Source organism: Alternaria atra, assembly GCF_907166805.1.
Source record: "Alternaria atra isolate CS162 genome assembly, contig: 23, whole genome shotgun sequence".
NCBI lineage: Eukaryota > Fungi > Ascomycota > Dothideomycetes > Pleosporales > Pleosporaceae > Alternaria > Alternaria atra.
In genome coordinates, this window is record NW_025091321.1 from 775,133 (window position 1) to 794,930 (window position 19,798).

Genomic DNA, 19,798 nt, shown 5'->3' on the forward strand with positions numbered 1-19,798 from the left:
CTAAAGGTGAATGCAGAGGGCGATTTGGCTGGCGGCGATGAGAAGAGACACATTGTTTACCAGATGACGTACAATGATGGTTGATCATCTTTGATGTGCAGAGAGAGCATGTTAGTATGGGTTTTGGTACAAAATGTCTTGCAGAGAAAAGACGCACACTGTGACGTGCAAAGTAGTATACATGTATCCATCAAATACTACGGAAGAACTTATCGCCCGCTACTTCTAGACTGATTTTGATGTAGTTGAACGAAAGCTTCATTTCATGACATATCAGGTTACACATCGCATTGCCTTATGCAACGAAGTATTAGGATATCGATCCTATCACTGTCTACTCTCGCTGACAATGAGAAGTCTACCAGTCCACACTCTGTTTATTGTGGCCATCACCCCTACCGCGTAGTTGACCCGCTTCAATTAGAAGCTCCGGACGCCACAAATCGTGGACCATGCCGGCAGTACCCAGAATTTCGATCTAGTCAGTGAAGGCTTTCCAGGTAACATCGCATCGGCCTATATTCCATGAAATGACATCAGCATACAGTTTCCTCGGCAGTCTCGTCTCCGCAAATTATCAAATCTATACAATCGCTACCATGTAGCTTCGTAGATGAGAATTCGATGTCACAGCGTTGAGATCATAACGACAGCTGAAAGTAATAGTAAAGTCTAGCATTAATATCCTATGAACAGGCTATGGTGTGAGAGAACCATGCTCTTTTTACTATTCAATCGTGAAGTTCCTCGAACTGGAGGTTTAGCCGCCCAGATATCGATCTATGGTGCTTGGTTCATATGCATCCAGTACCACCTATTATAAAGGTTTGCACTCTGACCCGCAATGGTTGCACTTGTTGCAGTCAAACCGCTTGCAACATCCTTCGCAGTCCATCCAACCACGAACCATGCACTTAGTCTCCCGGAACTTGCCTAAAAAATACGTATACGAAGTCAGTGTATGTTTCAGATACAGTTCGTACATTGGAGTGTTCACCATAGTCTGCATGAAAGACGGTAGTCATGCTATCATGTAGCTTGTCAAGCTGCGAGTCGACCTTATCGCGCGTCTCACAACAGTGGAACTCGTGATTGACATAACCGCCACCCTTTAGTTCGACGTGCATCCAGTTTGTATGAGTTTCCTTGTCGCCGCTAAGAGGGGGGAGGTTGACACGAACCCCATTTGGGATGTTGCAGAATTGCCGACCTGGAAATTCCCAGCAGTTGGGGCTGTTGTAAGAGTCATCGGTAAATCCCACTGCAGATACGAGTTAGTAGTATGGCTTCGAATCAATGGTTACAAACTTACTGTATGTAGCAGAAATAGTGTTGATAAGAAGCTGACGAATGGTTTCGTTCTCCCACTGGCCGTGCACTTTCATACAGAGCTTAGCTAGCCATAGAATCAGCATTCTCGTTCTCATATTTGAAAACAAAACTTACCCCAACCTAGCTCAACAGGAAATGGGTTGAATCTGGAGACGTATTGAACATTGATGCAGCGGCCTGGCCAGTTCTCATTACACCAACCACGCGTGTTAGGACATAGATGGCCGAGTAGATTCCAGATTGCCGCATTCATTTCTGCGCCCTTGAGGTCACCACCATTGATGGCCGGACGACCTACCCAGACCTCCACAGTGGCGAGGCCGTGGTGACTGAAGGTCGGCGTCCAGTCGTTAGGGTCTTCGGCGGCAGTGACATCTACTGTTGTTAGTTAAAAAGCAATCGAGATAGCTTCTAAGAGATGATCCATACTTGAGTAATCGTAAGGCATGACATGGTCGTCGCCGACCGTGGGAGCAGCAGCAATGAGTAGTGCGAGACCAATGGTCAGACACATGAGGATGGTGTTGAGCAACTTCATGTTGCGCGGACGGAAAGCTATTCGTACCAGCTTGGTAAGAGGTTGAGTTGTAGTTGCCTCAGGGGGTGTTCGTAGTATCAGGTGCATGGAGGAGCAAAAGTTTTCTTTTTGTACAGAAATGAGGGTGACTTGAGGGGATAGTCGGTCTAGGATCGCAGAGAGAGAGAGAGAGAGAGAGAGAGAGAGAGAGAGAGTCAAAGCTTCTTGAAAGCGAGAATGAATGTCGTCCTGGCATTGACGCAACCACCTCATGGAGGCAATTCTTCTCTCTCACTTGTGTTAGTTGCTACTACTAGCCTGATACCGAGTGTTCGTGTTACATGATGTGCAGAGACCGAGTCTATGTAATACTCCGTACTGCGTATCGAAGATATCAAAAGAGACAGAGCGAACAGCAACTTCACTCCTGCTTCAGTAGTTTTGATGTATATTAGAACCTGTCCCACGTGGAAACCTACTTCTGTGTACTATAAGTCTCGGTTATCCAGCTCGATCCAACGTCACCTTTATTTCTTGATCTTCCTTGTCTGTCTGCTCAATTCTTATGTTCCGCTTTCGACAACGACATTCACTTCCCCCTGAGGAACATGATTCACTTTGAAGCTATTATCCAATAGTTGTATCGATACTCTCTAAGCTCCATAAGAACGAGAGGATATAGTTAAGAATGGCGACAACGATGGTTGTTTGACGTATGTCCTTGACCTTGCGATATTCCACAGTTCTCCCGACACATTGCCAGCACTACGGTTGGGCGCAGACAAAAGACCTCGAAAATGTAGAATTTTCGAACATTGGCGACTTGGTACTGAGTCTGCTTTATCGGCTTTTATAGTTCAGTTCAAGGCTGCATATATAGACGTCAATGGAAGAACATATTAATCGTCGACGTTGATGGCTTGGCGAATACGGTACTAGACGTGGTTCGTGAGGCGCAGGCCGCACACACCGCTTTGTTCAAGGAAAGTCATTTTGATCTAATACAGGCGTCTGAAGGATGTCGTGCTGATCAATGAGAAGTGATCAAACACGACGTGCGAGAGAATGCGTCTTTTGTCGCTCGGTCGATAATCAAATTACGTATCTTTTAGCGGCCCATGATTACGTCCTGCCTATTACGGCTAGCATGCTGATCCTCCGCCCTTCACCTTCCTTAATGTGCATCTCTCCACGTCAACTCCCAACCACCGTGAACCCCCAAGAAAGCTTTTGTTTTGCGCAAAAGCTTGTAGCAACATTACAATGAGCGTTACAATGTCTTCGAACCCTTCCACCGTGACCCATGCGAGGTCTCCAAGCTTTAGCGACCTTCCGCAAGGTACCATAAACTACCTCGGCATAACTCGTTCTCAGCTCACAGATGCGCAGAGGTGCGCAACAGGATATACATGCTTGCTGCGAATGACAAGGAGCGCCTTATTGAGCAGCACGTCAGCCGGCGCAACACCGCGACAACAAGTGAAGCTTTTTGGGCAGCACGCGGGTATTACAGCTTGACCCAGGCCTCTCGACAAACACGGCGGGAGTTTCGCGAACTGTATCTCAGGGACCGTGCTATATCGGTGCACATTCGTGACGCGCAAGACTACCTAGAGACCATCTACCCGTCGTCTGGCAAAAATGCGGTCCATCGCAGCACTATCAACGCATGGCTTACAATTCGCACTGACGTCGAACGCCGTGGCAAATATGATACACCCATCGAAATCCGACCTCTGTTGCTAAGCCTCTTCAATACGCCTGGTCTCGACTATGAATTTACGGGCAAGGGTGGCGCAGTTTTCAACGAACTGTTTGTCGGTTACGAGGGGGAGTGGAGGGCTGCAGTGGAGAACGTTTTCAAGAGCGTGGAGCTAAAGGAGCCTAGTGTCTTCGGATTGAGGCTAGTACTGGACCCTAAGAGTCGAATGCCTTGGGTCAAGCAATGTCCTATCTCTGTTACCAGGTTGCCGCACGTACCAGAGGATGCATTAGAGTGGTTCAGTGCACTTGGACTGGATACGGAGAACGACATGATCTTCGTGAGGAGAGGCGCGCCAAGGTGGCTACGCGGCGACTTTATCAAGGGTTCGAAGTAAAGCCGGTGAGGCAAGGTCATTGTGCACCAGGAGACTTATAACTCTGGGTCTCAAAACATGTTTGCATCATAAGTTTTGAAAATTCGACTTCTGCAGTAGTCCTGTAAGTTCAGATGGTAGAAGCACGTGATCATGGCGTCATCGCTTGTAAAGCGCCACGGTTACTAGGCAGCAACTCACATCATGCAATGAATCGTCAGGAAGCCAGAAGCCGCGCAAACACGTCGTCCCATTATACATTTTTCTTGATGCCGGCGGGTTGCTCGCTTGCACTAACTCATAGCGTCCGCGTCTTTCATTTCGCTAAAAGCCTGTCCGGCCCTGACGGCGACTGACGTTTCACGGCGTTCCAGTACAAGTCCTACATTAACAAAAAACTTCCGAAAGCCGATACAAACGATCATCATGCCCATGTCAAATATGCTCCTTTCTCTACCACCAAGTACGACAGAAACTACTTAATAGACATAAGCCCATATAGCCCCGACGCGCAAAAGACCTAACAACTGCAGTCGTTTCGTGTACGCAACGATCAGGCATGTACCCAAAGCTACATGCCAAGAAAGTGCGCTAATACGGACACTCTATAGTGAATCCAAGCCTATTGTAAGCATGCCGCAGGTCACAGCCGCCGATCCGAGCTCTCGAGCAGACTGCTTTTCGCACAATCCGCCGAGTTGTCAACTACTGCCACCTTGTTCGTTCGTGGGCCACCCTGCTGATCAGTCCTATTGTCTTCATACTTTTGGGATACCGGAGATGTTGAACAACAGAACTGCGCAACAGTGTTCACGCTTTCGTCGTCGAGGATGCCGAGGGAATCCCAGACGCGCGTTCCGCTCCGAGCGTTTCCGTCTGCTGCGTCGATACGAAGAGTGCATGTGTCTACACCGGCATTATTGTGGTGGTCTAACCGAGCTCTGTACCTAGCTACGTAAGTAGTGTCACCCGCTGTACATGGGCATCAAGCGGCTTGATGATGCTCTTGACTACATTGAGATATACTGTCCCGGCGAAGAGCTCGAGAAACCAGTCTTAAAACCAGAAAATGAAGAGCACATACCCATGGTGCAGTACCCACGGACGTATTCCATGAATCTCCTCCTATCATGGAAGCCATATTCCCGAAGCGAATCGCGATCAGCTTCAGTGGTGATCGTTCAACGTCCTTGCGTACGGGTAGTGATGCCGTCGACCTGGATGCATGGGTTTTATACAACAAACAGATCTGGGAATTGATCTTCCAGAGGTCTTCTCCCGGATCATCTGGCGCTACAACGCATTTCTTGAGCTTGTGTTCCAGCCAAGTCATGCCCAAACATGCATATCGCTTGGATATGGCCCTGAAAAGCAAGTCTGTCGCACGTCACTAGGTCTAAGATTACGCTGGGATCATCCGAACATAACTATTGAGCAGATGAACTGGTAAAATGCTTTTTCTCATCGTTCTGATGATATCCTTTTTTCTAGCGTGGCATCAGACGACGACATAGGCTTTCAGTAAGAGCTCAGAGATGAGTGAATAGGGAGGTTTCATGGCATCTTAGAAGACTGGAAAGAAGACACGCAAGAATCGTATGTGTCAAACCAGGGATTCTGGTAGCTGTCGGCAATACGAAAAGTTGTTGTCACAATTCTGGCTGTCGTATGTGCCACGGAAATCGGCAAGCTAGCCGGCCTTAGCCGACACGCGAAAGCCACATGATGCGAGCCACAGTTCCGCCTTTTCCGCACCCCCCTGCTTTCACCAATCAGGTTGCAACCTGCACCATACAAGCCGTGCTAAGCTTGACAATTGTGGCGCCAGTTTGATGAGATTTCTGCAGTGTGATGGCGCGGCTAGTCCTGCATTGTGAGGTAGAGCAGGTAGAGCAGTTGGCACCATGTGGCTAACGAGTGGCTTACGCATACCGTGGGGAAGGGATTGGGTACAGTATATATAGCGTGACGCCCCCATGTGTGGCTGTGTGAAACACACTACAACTACCATCGTCCATTACCCTTTTAGTCTATCTGTGTTGCAGTGCTGAACTAGCCTTATCGGGATCTGCAAGACGATCACCACCATGTCCTTCGAAACCTACATACAACGCGCAGACGACTACATCACCAAGCAGATCCACAAATTTGAGCAGCAAAAACGCGGAAATAGATCACCACCCCGCGCACAGGGATATCATCAGATGTCTGGATACCAGCAGCAAGGTCGGCCGCCGTCTCAAGGCGGCTATCCTAGCAGCCCTGCTCCACAAGACGGTCCACGACCAGCACCCCAAGGCTGGGCACAAGAGTATGATGCAAGAAGTCAGCGTTGGTATTACGTCGAGAGAGCTACAGGGAGAAGCCAATGGGAACCACCATCGTTTGCACCGCCACGCGCCGCTACATTCCAGCCTGACGTCCGCATGCCCAGTCCATACCAACGGTTCAACCGGGAAGACGAGCAGAGTCAGCGGTGGCGCGAGCGATCCAATTCTCAGCCTCAACGGCCAGGGTCAGGTGTAAGTGGACATGGTCAGTTCCTGGACCCCAGACAAAATGCTGCAATTGGAGGCGGTAGTGCTAGCCCGGCTGGATTGCACACCCAGTTGCCACCAGGATCGTATCTGGATATGAAGACTGGCAAGGTCGTTAGTAGTATGTTCCCAGAGGGCCAGACACATCAGAGTTGGCAACAGGAGATACAAAGGATATGATATTTGAGGAGGGTACAGAGTAAGGGATCAACGCGATACATGAGGGTGGACGGGTGAAGTTCGCACGCATAGGAAAGAAGACCTTCGGCAAGTCGATGTGTCTTGGAGTTATGGGTGTTGGATATAGAACCTTACTATTAATGCGACTATGATACGGATCGTTTTTACAACAAGCTTGCCTAATCAGTTCGTCGTGAAAGAAGATCCTATTCAGCATTGCATGTGAAGTTAAAGGTAGAAAATACCATCCTGTCAAAATTTCCATCGCATCGTTCACCCTCGATGAGACTGTGGATATGAAGTGCTCTCGAGCGTCGTTCCAGTTGTGCTGGTTGCCTGTCACTGTGTCGTAGTTAGTGGTAGTCATAACGGATCTAGGTTTTGCTTACCTCGAGGCCTACCACAAGCCAAATCGATCAGAGCCGGATGGTTGAGGATGGTAGCCAGGTATCTTTGTGTATAAGCCTGTATCGTGTTAGTTGACTCTTCGCAAAAGACAACGGGATGTAAGTAGTTACAGTAAGATGTGAGAGAGAAGAGAAGGTAAAGACAGACGCGATTATGAGATGTCGTGGTGACCAAAATCTGCAACACTAGCACTTGCACGGATCAGTATGGAACATGTGTACTTTGAGGAAGCAAGGTCAATGTCACCTTCACCTTCACGAGATAGATAGCACTTCATTCTGAAGCAGGAGCATCTCTCGGAACGAAAGATGTGCTTACTAGATACCACTCAGCTACAACGCCCACTCGACTGCAAGCTTCAGGGGAAACGGCTCGAGAAATCGTCCAGTCTAGGTTGCGACCATGTCTATTGCGTCGACACTGATACCTGGACTCAAGTACCCCGTAGCCGTCTTCCCCGAGATCACAGAGATCTTAAGTAGCTGGTATTCCCTCGCGCTGTTCACCCACGCGCTTGCTGGAACGCTAAACTCATAGACGTAGTTGTTGCCGCGATAGGTTCCAACTGTTAGGCTTCTGGTATCGCCTTGTCCCTTATCAGCCTGCAAAGGAGCTGTCCAATTGTTTACCGCAATTGTCGGCCGTCCACCGGCCATACCTTCTGTGACACCGACCCTGATCTTTGCACCCTTGACTAATTGCGCATCAGTGAGGCGAAAGTAGACGATGTGATCATTGTTGATGTCCTTCCAGATGTAGCCGGGAAAGTTGGCTGCAGTACTGGTACCCACGATATAGTTTCCCGTATCCCACTTTGCAAGGCGCGAATCTGATGGATGCATATATGTAGGTTTCATAGGACTGTCGCCGAAGTTTAGAAAACCCTTGGGTGTGCCGTCCCATTCACCAATCCGCCATATGACGGATGTATCTGATGGATCGCTGCAGGTGATTGTATTCAACGCAACGGTCCCTCCGGCAGTGATGGTAACAGTGATAGTGTGGACTTCAAGCTCCTACGATATCGTGTAAGTATTGACTACTTTGAGGTGCTGAGCTTTGGCTATGCTTACACCCTTGTATACATTCAATGTGTATGAACTCGGAAGGACTTTGTTGATCTTCCACGCGCCAGTTGCTGCAGTAGTCCAATATTGCGCTTGCGCACTCTTTAGGCCGACAACATACTGGTATCCATTCTTCACATTCGCCAGACCAACGCCAGAGACAGCGCCGCGCTTGCTAGCTGGAGTCCAACCATCAATTTCGAGAGTGTCGAGCCAGTCCCAATTAGCATTGCGTGCAAAGAGGGCGGTGTTCGGTGCAGCGCCGCTATCTGTGAAATGGATGACAGAGGGACCTTGAAGCCCAAAACGCATCACGTCCGTATGACCTGCAGCACGTTAGCACCTCTCTCGACTAGGAGCAGAGAGAAAGTTAGACGCACCCATGTTGTAGTGGTAGATATCGTATAAATCTGGTCCGCCACTACCTCCGCGGCGAAGCAAGCTTCGGAAGAATGGCCCGCCCGACGCCTTCTCATGATTCGAACGAATCATATACATGCCAACATTCTTGTTCGTGTATCCGACCCAGTCATAGTCCATGGTGCGACCGTATTTCTTGCCAGAGTAATGTTTGGACCACGTCTGGCCGTTGAGACCATTAATGTCACCAGATTCGATGGCCGTCGCACCGTCAGGGATCCAGTCGGTGTCCTCATTGATGTTGTTGGTAAAGATGTTCGGAGGGATGCGAAGGATGTATCGCGACACAGTGATGCTGCTATCTTTTTTATTCATAAAGATGTAGACATTGGGATTGCCATAGCGAAAGATCAAAGTGTGAACAAGAGTGCCCACTTTCATCGTCACCTTGATGATGTTGGCTGGGGTAGTGTATTGCTTGATCGTGACAGTGCCAGGCGCAAGACCAGATTCGACATGCGAATTTTTACCGTTCTGGCCGTTGTACTCAATGTCGCGGTACTTAATCGAGGTCATGTCGCCGTTTGTCTTGCTGACTTTGACGATAAGGTTCGCATTTGTATCAATGACATAGTTCTTGCCGTCATCAGTGTAGCCCCAGGCTGCGAAAACAGCAGTCGGGGCCAGGAACAGGGTGGTAATGATTGCTAGAAAACGCATCTTGAACGACTGACTGAGCGCAGGTGGTGCTATGCTCTGCGCACACCGACTTTATAGTGATACATTCGCTATCCTGTGTGGAGATGCAGATGCCTGCACACCATCACAATATCACCTTTCCCGGTGGTAATACTGTAGCAGTTGCGTTACTTACCCATATCGAGCGGGCTCCGCTATTAGAACAGAGCACCTACGCCTTGCGGAGTAGTGTATGGATCTTATTGTACGAAAGCCGAGCATGGGTATTTATTTGCCAGAGGTTTGGAGTATTTCTCCGAGTTTAGCACGTTCAGTACCAGTGTGCGCATCGTGTCATTGGTGGGGTTGGTTGTGGGTGTTTCGAATCAAGTCCGGGGAAATTCTAGAGATCATGAAGGAAGCTTGGGATGCCAAGCATAAGCGCACAGGTGACTGTATGTATCACAAGCCATCATTAAATGAAGGACGACGGAATAAACTTTTCGCGGACAGGAGTCAAGAAGTAGCTGAAGTGGCTGAGGGGCGAGAGCACGACACGAAACGGGGGAGAACCCGCGTTGCGGGCCGATGCGGCTCCGATTGGTGAGGTTTTGCAGGATGCTAGATGCGCTCGACTCTTCCCCATCACGACAGACACACGCCCACCGTGGTCAATGACAATGTTCCTCTCTCCTTTCGTTCATCAGCGCGGAAGGCTACGCTTATAAAACCAAAGTACTATACATCAACCAGGCAACAAGATGAGTAAACTCTGGCATATTTCAGACCGGAGGATTTCGCGAAACTGCCGGGCGCTCGGGCGTATACTAATCGGACGCTGGCGATTCTGTTGGCAATCTGCGAGGGCATTGCTACTCTGAGCACGAACTCAAAACTGCCATATGCCTCAGTCTTTCAAAGCTCATTTCTCACTCCTATGGAGTAGCTTGTCATTTCCGACTTGCTGTATCAATGCCAATACTTATCCTGGAAGTCTCCGTAGTGTTTTACCAACACGAGCCAACAAAGCAGAAGTAGCCGATGTTCGGGACCGCCGGCAACTCCAAGTCGAACTGTCAAGAATCTCCCTATGCTCCTAGAGTGTCCACTCTTTCTGCCCACGGAGGAGCCTGATATGGGGGTGGCTGAGAAATCTGCTGGGTCGCTGATGTGAACATCGTCTGCTTCATATGCGACGCCTTTGAGACGTGACTCTTCCTCTCCCGCGAAGGCTACTGCTTCTATCAGTTCATCTGAAAGCTCGGACGTTTTCAGCCCTTCCTCGCCATGCAGAAACTGCACATCGATTCCGTAGTCAAATAGTCGGCCTACTGCGGTGACAGTATCGTCCCATGTTTCTGAATCGGCATCACTGGCTCCGATGATGATAGTCGGCCGGAAGTGCTCTTTGCGAAAACCGAACCCAATAAAATCGATGGTCTTCCAAGCCCGGCCGCGCAAGGCTTTCAAGAAGAGTGGGTGTCTATCTCTCCACTCTTGCACCACGTCTGCGATAGCAGGTCCTTGCAAATTAAAAGTGAGAATTCCTTGGTATGCGGCATTGTCGATGATCTCGATGTTCTCGTGCAAATGACTTCTGGACAAATAATCTACTACTGCCTGGGCGGCTGAGTACCATCGATCAAGCTGCCTCTCTTTCGTAACTTCTGACCGAGTGAGAATCGTGCTGTGGCTGGTTCCAAGCTCGTTTGACCCCGTACCGACTGCATACTGTATGTCTCGAACCAAATACGTTGTGCCCCTCTACTGTCTTTACCAATGCGGGACGATGGTTGTGGAGGTGTGCTGAGGAGATTGGCTGAGCGAACTTCGAATCGAGACAGTATCTTGCAGAGACACCGACTCTTGTGCTTCTGTCTTTGGCGCCGAGCTTGCGCGACGTTATGGCGTTGTCTTTGATGCCAGCATTGCATACTTACGGTCTTAACACTGGGAGCCATCTCATAACAACAAAATCACGCATCGTTCTTGTTCCATGGTTCGCGATATAGATCAGACTCATCTTACAGCTGTTTTCGTCCTAGCTCATTCCATCTTCGCCGTAATCCTTTCGCTTCGACATGGGTTTACTGAACAGTTACGCACCCGCATTCTGTACAGTGTAATGAAGAGTTCCCTAACGTTCAACAGCGTCTATAAATACTTCAATACGAGGTACAACTAATTCGGTAAAGTTTATCGAGCCTCGGGGGCCATCTCAACGGCGATGTTGTTCCCACGCTTCGATTCACGACAGCATCATGTTTCACGTTTCGCTTCCAAGGATTTTCGTAGTGACGGCTCAGCAAATACGTCTCGGTATCTTTTCAAAGCTATGCAGATTTCTTCGTTGCCCGATACCTGCACGATGACTCTTGACCCGTAAAGATTGATCGAACTGACATGAGATTATACATCAACTCTTACGAGTGCGCTGCACGTTGCAGTCTCCAGGACGACTGGTTGTCCACGTAGATGTCGCACAAATACAGTCGTAGCCATGTCCGTTTTACCACTCTCTTGCAGAAACTGTGTCTGCGTATTGCAACGTCATTAAGTCAACGTCGGACTAGAAGGGGGCCATTCGCGAAGATAATACACGCACCTGTTGTTTGATCACTCACAACCCAATCCAAAAATGCTAAACTGCACAGATACCCTGGGTCGTGGGTCGATCCAAAGTCTCGCAAGACGAAAAGAGAACGCTTCGAACAGCTGATATACCTGGGTGTAGCACGCCTTCTTGGAAGTCAGCTCCAAAATATGGCCTGACGTTTGCATGTTGTACAGGTTGCACAAGACTTCTGGAGATCAAGTCTCGAGGTTGGGTGGTTTTCCGAGCAGGAAGAGTGTCGGCTTTCTCCTACTAAGCAGGATCATATACTTGAACACCAAGTAACCTTGCAATCAGGAACGAGCATGGGTATTGGATTTCATTTTACATGTTGCACACTTCCGGATGCGTAGTCCACGACCCAAGAAGTCGGTCACAACATTAGCCGTGAAACAATCCAGACGCTTGTTACGACCTGACGCGACGGCTCTGTCTTTCGAGAGGCCTATCGGATCAAGTAGAAAATGACTGGCTTGCAATCTAAAGAAGCGGTCAAACTTAGCGCGTTCTTTATACGGTCTGCCGGATTTCCTAGTCAGCGGAATGAAACCTAACCTAAGGATGTGACGCTTCATCTGCTTATCGGGAGCATCTACCAGCACATTGGTATATGTGGAACCTGACCGTACAAGGTATACACTAGGTGGCCAGGAACCGTTCCCTAACGTCATGCAGGGTCTGATGGAAAACCGGTCCGCGTACTCACCGCTGTATCGGGAAGGTCAGTCTGCAGGCACTATCCAAGCCGTACACGAGTTTTAGAGTTACACATCGGTACAGACAAGGAAACTCGTTCACTCAGCCATGTCGCTAGAGATGGAGTGAGCTCAATTCACCGGTTCTAAGGCGCGCTTCAAGAGTGGGGTGACCATGTCGCTACAACACAACGAGGGTTAACGAGACTGGGTTAAAAGCACGAATACGACTAGCGGACGTTCGTCCCTGCTTCTGGATGCGACCTCACTGGCCATTTTCCTTGCTCTGGTCCTGGGCGACCACGATAGATTGGACCCTCCGCCGAACCAGCAAGTGAAACGACAAAAACAGCAGCTGCTTCCAATCGAAGTTCGCCATGGACACAGCCGCGCGTGTCCCCTTATCTAGTCTCCTGATGCTGCGCAAGTGACAGCGCGACAGATGGCTGGGCACCAACTCGGAAGCTGTTGCAATACACATCGAGATTGATGACGAGGCGTAAGCATGCAAATCATCAACACTGCATCAAAGTGGGTGTGGTCTGCATGCAATGGCACAGAAAAGACATCAATCCATGACCTCTTAAGTCAGTGGCCGTTCCACTACACACTGTTTGGCTTTCCACCGAATCTCATTTTCATCCAAGGCCAAAATTCATCATCGATTCACATATTCGGCGTATTTTACAACGTCAACTGGAATGCCCTATGTCACGAATGGGATCTCAATGGCGAGCCTGAGCCCACCGTCATGCTTCCCCGATCATCCACAAGCCGTGGTGACCTCTACTTGTCCGTTGTGTAAAGGGAATCCGTAAGGATATGCAGTTAGCCATGTCACTATTGAGTTTAGAGCGCTGACTGAGATGTAGTCACCGCAGAACAACCTGCACTACGTGCAACGCCCAAGGCTTCACACAGAAGAATCGTGATGCCTGCTTACAGTACCGTAATACGCTTCAGATGAAGGTCCAGATTGTCCAAGCGTAGCTGGTCGTCTACTAGATGGTGGCGCCCTCCGATTACGAAAGCCACTCGAAACTGCGCCAGAGCTTTCATTCTGTTTCCCTACCTACGAGATTCGATATATCAGGTATCTCCACATCTCGAGCAACGCCAAAAGCCTCCTTTCGCTATTTCCCTTCACAACACTCGTTTGGGCACTTCGAAACATCTTTATCTTGGCTGTCGGCCTAAAATTCTTGTTGATGAAGAACTTATGAATACACACCTGTAACGACATAAATGAAGAATACTACTACTACGAGAACTGAAGATTGCAATGTTTTCCGCACAATATCGGTGAACGGAAGCAAAGAATAGTGAAATTGAAAAGTGTATTAACACAGGTTAATAGAAAGTACAAAGGAAAAGCGGGCAGTTGTCTACCAGGAAGACAAGCCGAAACACCCAGTCCATGTGATTGGCAACCCGTTCCCAAATCACAGCCTCAAACTCCTTGATACCTGATTACCCCACTTCTTCATCTCGCGAACCCAGCATCCCTAGCCGAATACCCCCTCGCACTCCCTACATTCCCCGGCCTACTTGCAGGCCCCGCACTAATCTGCCTCACCCTCCCCTCAATAACCTCGTAAACACCATCAGGGAGGTACGTGTCCCTCTCACTCTGCGTCCTCACAATACCGCTCCTACCTCTTCCGCGCTCCTCGCCACCTAGCATACCCGGATAGTCGACACCATCAACATTCGTGGCAGCATCAGATCGGTAGTCAGTAACCTGGTGCTGGAAGGACGAATTGGATGCTGCTCTATGCGGTCGAGGTTGCTGCTGCTGTTGAGCCAGTAGATCAGGGTTTACGAGGCGGTTGAGGACGTTGCTTGATAAGTTTCTTTGGGAGATGCGAGATTCGGGTCGGCCACGGGTTTCCATTACGCTGCCTGGTCTGCTTGAGGATCTGCTGCGCGTGGACACAGGAGCTGGGGCGAGGTCGTCGGTCCACCATTCTGGTCGCACGGAGTTTAGTGAGTTGGAAGATGTGCTGCGTGTGTGGCGGTGATGTGCCATGGTGGGCTGATGCGTTTCTGCAGGACGGTCGTTGTTATAGAGACCAAAGACGGGTGGTGGTGGTGGCTGAGACTGGCTCATGTAGCTGTTCATGCTACTGGCACTACTGTTGCGCTTTTGTAATTTCCTGCGGGGTCGGTTTTGGCTAGTGATAGTTGTCGTCATTGTCGTTGCTGGACTCAACGGAGGTGAACGGTGGAGTCGAGGATCCACGGGTGATTCCTCTGATCTCTTCCGGCCGCGCAGAATTGTAGGTGCCTCAGCAGAGTCTGGACTCTCACCGTTGGTCCATGGTCTCTTTTCGGTGTTGTCACTGTTGGTGTTACTTCCACTACCACTCTCACGACTGAGCATACTTTCGACAAGTCGTTTATGCCACGAGCTGTTTCCGTAGTTGAAATTGAGTCGCTTTTCGGGATCCTTCTTTCCAAACCAGAGCGGCTCGCTTTGAGAGAAGCCGACAGCGGTGAGCCAAGGATTACCGGGCGCATCGTCGGCCAACTGGAAGATGACATCGACTTCTTCAAGCGAGCGGAAGGCGGTTTCGGGGTAGAAGAAGTAAACCAAGGGAAGAATAGCGAAGTTGGTGACCGCGAAGATGATCCATGTACGGTAAGAGATGCGCTGGAATGCGATAGGGGTGATGAAGACGATGCTGTAGCAATGTTAGTCGTACGGTCAACGTCCTGAACTTATATAGTGACATACACAAAGTTGAGCAGCCAGTTGGCACTTGTCGAAAGCCCGTTGGCAGGCCCGCGGATGCGGAGGGGCACAATTTCGACCTGGTACAACCAAGCCATACCCTGCCATCCGATTGCGAAAAAGACTGAGAAGATGAATAGAAAGACAGTACTGGCGATCCTTCCTGCCTGCATGTTATGCTCAGACCACAAGTACTGCAAGATGGTGATAAGAATCATGCATCCTGACATACCCGCAGCACCGAACATCATGAGCGAGCGACGACCCCAGAAGCGATCGATACCGACTACAACGATGAAGGAGGCAAGAAAGTACACAGTTGCTGAGAACGAAGCTAAGAGGCGAGCCAGCCATCCCTCAAATGACATGCGTGTGAGGAAGATCCAGGATAGGTACTGCAGAACCAAGTTGATGCCGGTACCTTGCTGGAAAACCTGGACAAAGTACGCCAGCACGACACGGTGGAAGCCTCTGCGCTCCTTGTTAGAAAACATGCCAGCGCTAGATCCCTGAGCCATGATCAAGATCGCATCCTTGATCTGTAAAAATTCGTCTTTTGTGTCGAAACTATCGGGTTCGTCGTCGTTCAGCGCCGCAAGCACGGTGAGTGCTTCTTGTTCGCGTCCAGTAAGGATCAACCATCGAGGAGATTCGGGTAGAAAGAAGAGCATTGCAATAGCTGGAAGCGCGAACATGATCTGTAAGGCGATGGGGACGCGCCATGATGCCGAGGAATTGGTGATGTATGCGAAGCCAAAGACGAACCAGTACGAAAGCGCAATGCCAGCAGAGACGAACGCTCCTGCGCTGATCATAAGAATCGTTCCTTTACGATGGGATTTGACGCATTCTGCCTGGTATGCGGGGGCTGTTGAAGTGGTGAAGCCATTGCCTATTGCAGCGTCAGTTTTCGCGTCCGGAATTCCACTGTGCTAGGTATGGGAGAGCCTACCAAAACCTGCGATCGCGCGACCGACGATGAATTGCGGAAAGCTATAAGAAGATGTTTGGATGATCTCGCCGATAACCCAGAAGCTAAGACCAAGGATGAGTGTGCGCCGGCGTCCAAGTAAGTCGCCAATGAAGATTGTCGCGATAGCTGAGACGATACAGCCCAGGTGCCATGTTCCAACAGTAAGACCTGCGCATTTCAGTCAGGACCCTGCGTTTCCCAGTGCCATATTCAGACGTTGATGCACGGGTGAAGAACGGTTCGACATACCTGCGACCCATGCATTGTGGAACGAACTCTCGTTCACGATATCAACCTGAGGGAATCTGTCCAAGAACTGCTGAACGGTCAAGAGACCGCCCATGACACCCTGGGCATAGCCGAAACATCTTTGACCGATTAGTCCACGAAACAGTCTGCGTGGCACCCAAAAGGGTGGTAACTCACAAAAAGCAAAGCCCACACGTGATGCTGATGGCACTCGCTAGACTCCGACCTCTGAGACCTAGAAATCTTGCCATTTTGATGAAGCCTTGACAAGTCACGCAAGAGGGAAGAAGGTTGAAAATACCGTCCTGCGGGCTGTCAGATGCAAGGAACGACCCAAACTCATATCAACGCAGGTGTTGCAGCCCGCAGCGACTTGCCTCCTAAATTTGAGATTTGCCCATGTTTCCCGCCCGTCCAGACGCCCTGGTCTGGCCATCACCCTAACGTCATGCCTGCAGGATCGTTGCAAGCGTGCCGTTCGGAGGTTCATGGCATCCTTGATGTTGAAATGATCAGCTAGACTACATAGAGATTAGCGAGCGTTGTCAAGATGCGCTACATGTCACTAGATATTGAAGTTATGACTGACGGCCTGTCAGACAAGGTATATATGTGAGCATGCCAGCTGAAACCAAGTAAAGTTCGCATCGTAGGTTTGATTACACTTACAATAAGGCTCACAGTCTTCTTTCAAAAGTCTTCTCTGTTCTCAGTACGAGTCAAAGTCAGCCTTTAGACGGACGTCATGGCTGCGCACTTTCCTCAAGCGTACCGTCCGAAGTATTATGCAACCCATGGTCCAGTATCGCAACACCAAGCTGAAGACAGATTAGCGAGAGATTGAAGCTGCGCTAAGGACCGCTAGAAATCGTTGCTGTCAGGTACGCGAGCTGTAACGCAAGCCGAGTGGTTCGTGAGAAGAGCCGATACCTGCGATCTCGATGACCCGCTGATGTCATCGACCTGTTAGCGCCGATCAAGCACGAGATCGAGGACGTTGACACGCCGCACGGGCTCAGCATTCCTCCAATTGTTCGGGCTCGAGACGACTCGCTTCTAGCCGAAACGGCTGAGGAAGATACATGATTGCGATTCTTGCGTGATCGGAAGGTTTGGCCGGCAAATCACTGCTTGCTTCTAAACGGGAAGGATGTATTGCAGTAGATATGAAAGTTCCGAAGCCGACAGATACTCAGTACTGCACTATTGTGACTATGACATGTCGGTTAGGAACCATCGGATATGCCGCCCTGACGAACGCGTGGGCGTCTTGGCTAACGGCGAGTTCTTTCAAGCGCCCGCAATCAGGAGTCTAGCGCCGAGAAGATGAAGGTCAAGCGGATATGAATATTTGGTTTTACTATTTGGCCAAGAACTTCTGGAATGCTTCCTGCTCAATAACAACGCTGCCCACAGCCCGCAGCTTCTTCCTACCCTCCTTCTGCTTCTCGAGCAGCTTGCGCCGCCTGCTGAGATCACTAGCATGCAGCTTGGCGAGGACATCCTTGCGGTACGGCTTGATGGTAGCCCGCGCCACGATCCTCCTGCCAGCTGCAGCCTGTATGATGACCTCAAACATCTGTCGCTCGACGTGCTCTTTGAACTTCTCAACCCATGTACGACCCACCTTGTCGACCTGCGATGTGTGCAGGACGCGCGATACGGCATCGACTGGGGAGCCGTTGACAAGCAAGTTGAGCTTGATGATGGAAGACCTGCGGAAGCCTGCATCTTCGTAATCAAGAGATGCATAACCTTTGGTGGAGCCTTTGAGTTTACCGAAGAAGTCGTCGACGAGGTGTGACAGGGGAATGTCGTACTTCAAGATGACTTGGGTAGCAGTGAAGAATGTAAGCTCCTTCTGCTCACCGCGATTGGCCTCGCAGAGCTTGATGACCTCACCAAGATATTCGTCAGGCATGGTGATGGTTGCTGATACATAAGGCTCATGGACTTCCTGCACCCTGAAGTGCGCTTGGTCCTGATCGGGGAACTCGTTGGGATTGGTGATGATGGACTCGGTGCCGTCTTTCCACACCACCTTGAAGGGTACGGACGGCGGCGTGATGATGATGTTCGCACCATGCTCCTGACGCAAGCGATCCTCGAACACGGAGCAATGCAGCGTGCCCAAGAAACCCAAGCGCCAGCCAGCTCCCAAGGCATCGGATGACTCCTTTTGTAGGGTAACGCTGCGGTCGTTGAGGATGATCTGCTGGATGCTGTCTTCGAGATGTTCGTGGTTGTCCTGGTCCGTGGGGAAGGCGGAGACGAAGACCATGCTCTTAGGCTCCTCGAAGCCCGGGTATGGCTCTACCAGCTTCTCAGATCCAATAGTGGTGTAGGTATCGCCGACCTTGGCCTCTTGCGAGCGCTTCATGCCGGGATTGAAGTAGATGTAGCCTACCTGACCAGCCTTGAGTACCGTCTGGGGGGTCTGGTCAGGATACATGATGCCCACCTCGCCCACAATGTACTTCAGCTTGGTTGCAAAGGAGCGTATAGTATCCCCAGGTCGCACCTGCCCGTCGAATATGCGCACCAGCAGAATGACGCCCTTGTATACATCGTACCACGAATCGACGAGGAGCATGCGCAGGGGCTTCTTCAGGTCGCCGACTGGGGCGGGTATCTTGTCAACGACGGTAGGAAGGAGCGCTGCAACGTTGAGTCCGGTCTTGGCTGAGACGAGTACGGCGTCTTTGGGTTCGAGCTCAAAGGTATCGTGCATCTGCTCGAGCACTCGCGGCGGGTCGGCGTGAGGCAGGTCGACCTTGTTCAGCACCGGTACCAGCGTGAGGCCCTGGGCGAAGGCGAGGTAGAAGTTGGCGACTGTCTGCGCCTGCACGCCCTGACTGGCATCCACCAGCAGCAGCGCTCCGCCACAACTGGCATAACTCCGCGACACCTCGGCCCTGAAGTCGACGTGACCGGGCGTGTCCACCAGATGCAGCAAATAGTCTTCCCCTTCGTGGTTGTATATCATGCTGCATGTCTGCGCCTTGACGGTGATACCACGTTCCCTCTCTACGTCCAGCTTGTCGAGGAACTGCTTCTGGCCGCCGGGCTGGATAGTGCCCGTGATCTCCAGCAGACGGTCCGACAGGGTTGACTTGCCATGGTCGACGTGGGCTACGATGCAGAAATTGCGGTATCGGTCGATGGGGATCTGGGCGATGCGCTTCTCAAGCTCTCCCTGGGGGCGGAAAGCTTGCGCATAGTTTCTGGTGAGGGGCGGCAGGCGCTCAAGCAGGCGTGAGGTAAGCGGGAAGCCATTGCAGCGGGCAGAAGCAGAGGATGTCCGCCAGCCGTGCACAAGGCTGCTCGCAGTTCGAACGCATGATCGCATGAGTGGGCATGAGGTCGAATCCGTGCC

General features: G+C 50.5%; 7 protein-coding genes across 7 annotated transcripts; 2 read left to right on the top strand and 5 right to left on the bottom strand.

The window, feature by feature from the left end:
* Positions 1-780: 780 nt before the first annotated feature.
* On the bottom strand, positions 781-1,870 carry ALTATR162_LOCUS3842 (uncharacterized protein; the record flags this gene model as incomplete). Its single annotated transcript, XM_043311450.1, has 5 exons — positions 781-933; positions 984-1,261; positions 1,313-1,396; positions 1,447-1,707; positions 1,762-1,870. 5 exons carry the CDS (start codon positions 1,868-1,870, stop codon positions 781-783), a joined length of 885 nt encoding a protein of 294 aa, XP_043167385.1.
* Positions 1,871-3,124: 1,254 nt separating this feature from the next.
* ALTATR162_LOCUS3843 (uncharacterized protein) lies at positions 3,125-3,948 on the top strand (the record flags this gene model as incomplete). The annotated part of the gene is made up of 2 exons (XM_043311451.1): positions 3,125-3,188; positions 3,239-3,948. The coding sequence occupies 2 exons, from the start codon at positions 3,125-3,127 to the stop codon at positions 3,946-3,948; spliced, it is 774 nt and encodes a 257-aa protein (XP_043167386.1).
* A 2,066-nt stretch (positions 3,949-6,014) lies between these two features.
* On the top strand, positions 6,015-6,644 carry ALTATR162_LOCUS3844 (uncharacterized protein; the record flags this gene model as incomplete). The annotated part of the gene is made up of 1 exon (XM_043311452.1): positions 6,015-6,644. One exon carries the CDS (start codon positions 6,015-6,017, stop codon positions 6,642-6,644), a length of 630 nt encoding a protein of 209 aa, XP_043167387.1.
* Positions 6,645-6,808: 164 nt separating this feature from the next.
* ALTATR162_LOCUS3845 (uncharacterized protein) lies at positions 6,809-7,329 on the bottom strand (the record flags this gene model as incomplete). Its single annotated transcript, XM_043311453.1, has 4 exons — positions 6,809-6,818; positions 6,890-6,986; positions 7,034-7,243; positions 7,299-7,329. The coding sequence occupies 4 exons, from the start codon at positions 7,327-7,329 to the stop codon at positions 6,809-6,811; spliced, it is 348 nt and encodes a 115-aa protein (XP_043167388.1).
* A 112-nt stretch (positions 7,330-7,441) lies between these two features.
* ALTATR162_LOCUS3846 (uncharacterized protein) lies at positions 7,442-9,199 on the bottom strand (the record flags this gene model as incomplete). The annotated part of the gene is made up of 3 exons (XM_043311454.1): positions 7,442-8,068; positions 8,126-8,445; positions 8,500-9,199. The coding sequence occupies 3 exons, from the start codon at positions 9,197-9,199 to the stop codon at positions 7,442-7,444; spliced, it is 1,647 nt and encodes a 548-aa protein (XP_043167389.1).
* Positions 9,200-10,126: 927 nt separating this feature from the next.
* Positions 10,127-16,673, bottom strand: ALTATR162_LOCUS3847 (uncharacterized protein; the record flags this gene model as incomplete). Its single annotated transcript, XM_043311455.1, has 6 exons — positions 10,127-10,881; positions 14,015-15,150; positions 15,204-16,092; positions 16,153-16,341; positions 16,423-16,541; positions 16,600-16,673. The coding sequence occupies 6 exons, from the start codon at positions 16,671-16,673 to the stop codon at positions 10,127-10,129; spliced, it is 3,162 nt and encodes a 1,053-aa protein (XP_043167390.1).
* Positions 16,674-17,782: 1,109 nt separating this feature from the next.
* ALTATR162_LOCUS3848 (uncharacterized protein) lies at positions 17,783-19,771 on the bottom strand (the record flags this gene model as incomplete). The annotated part of the gene is made up of 1 exon (XM_043311456.1): positions 17,783-19,771. One exon carries the CDS (start codon positions 19,769-19,771, stop codon positions 17,783-17,785), a length of 1,989 nt encoding a protein of 662 aa, XP_043167391.1.
* Positions 19,772-19,798: the final 27 nt, after the last annotated feature.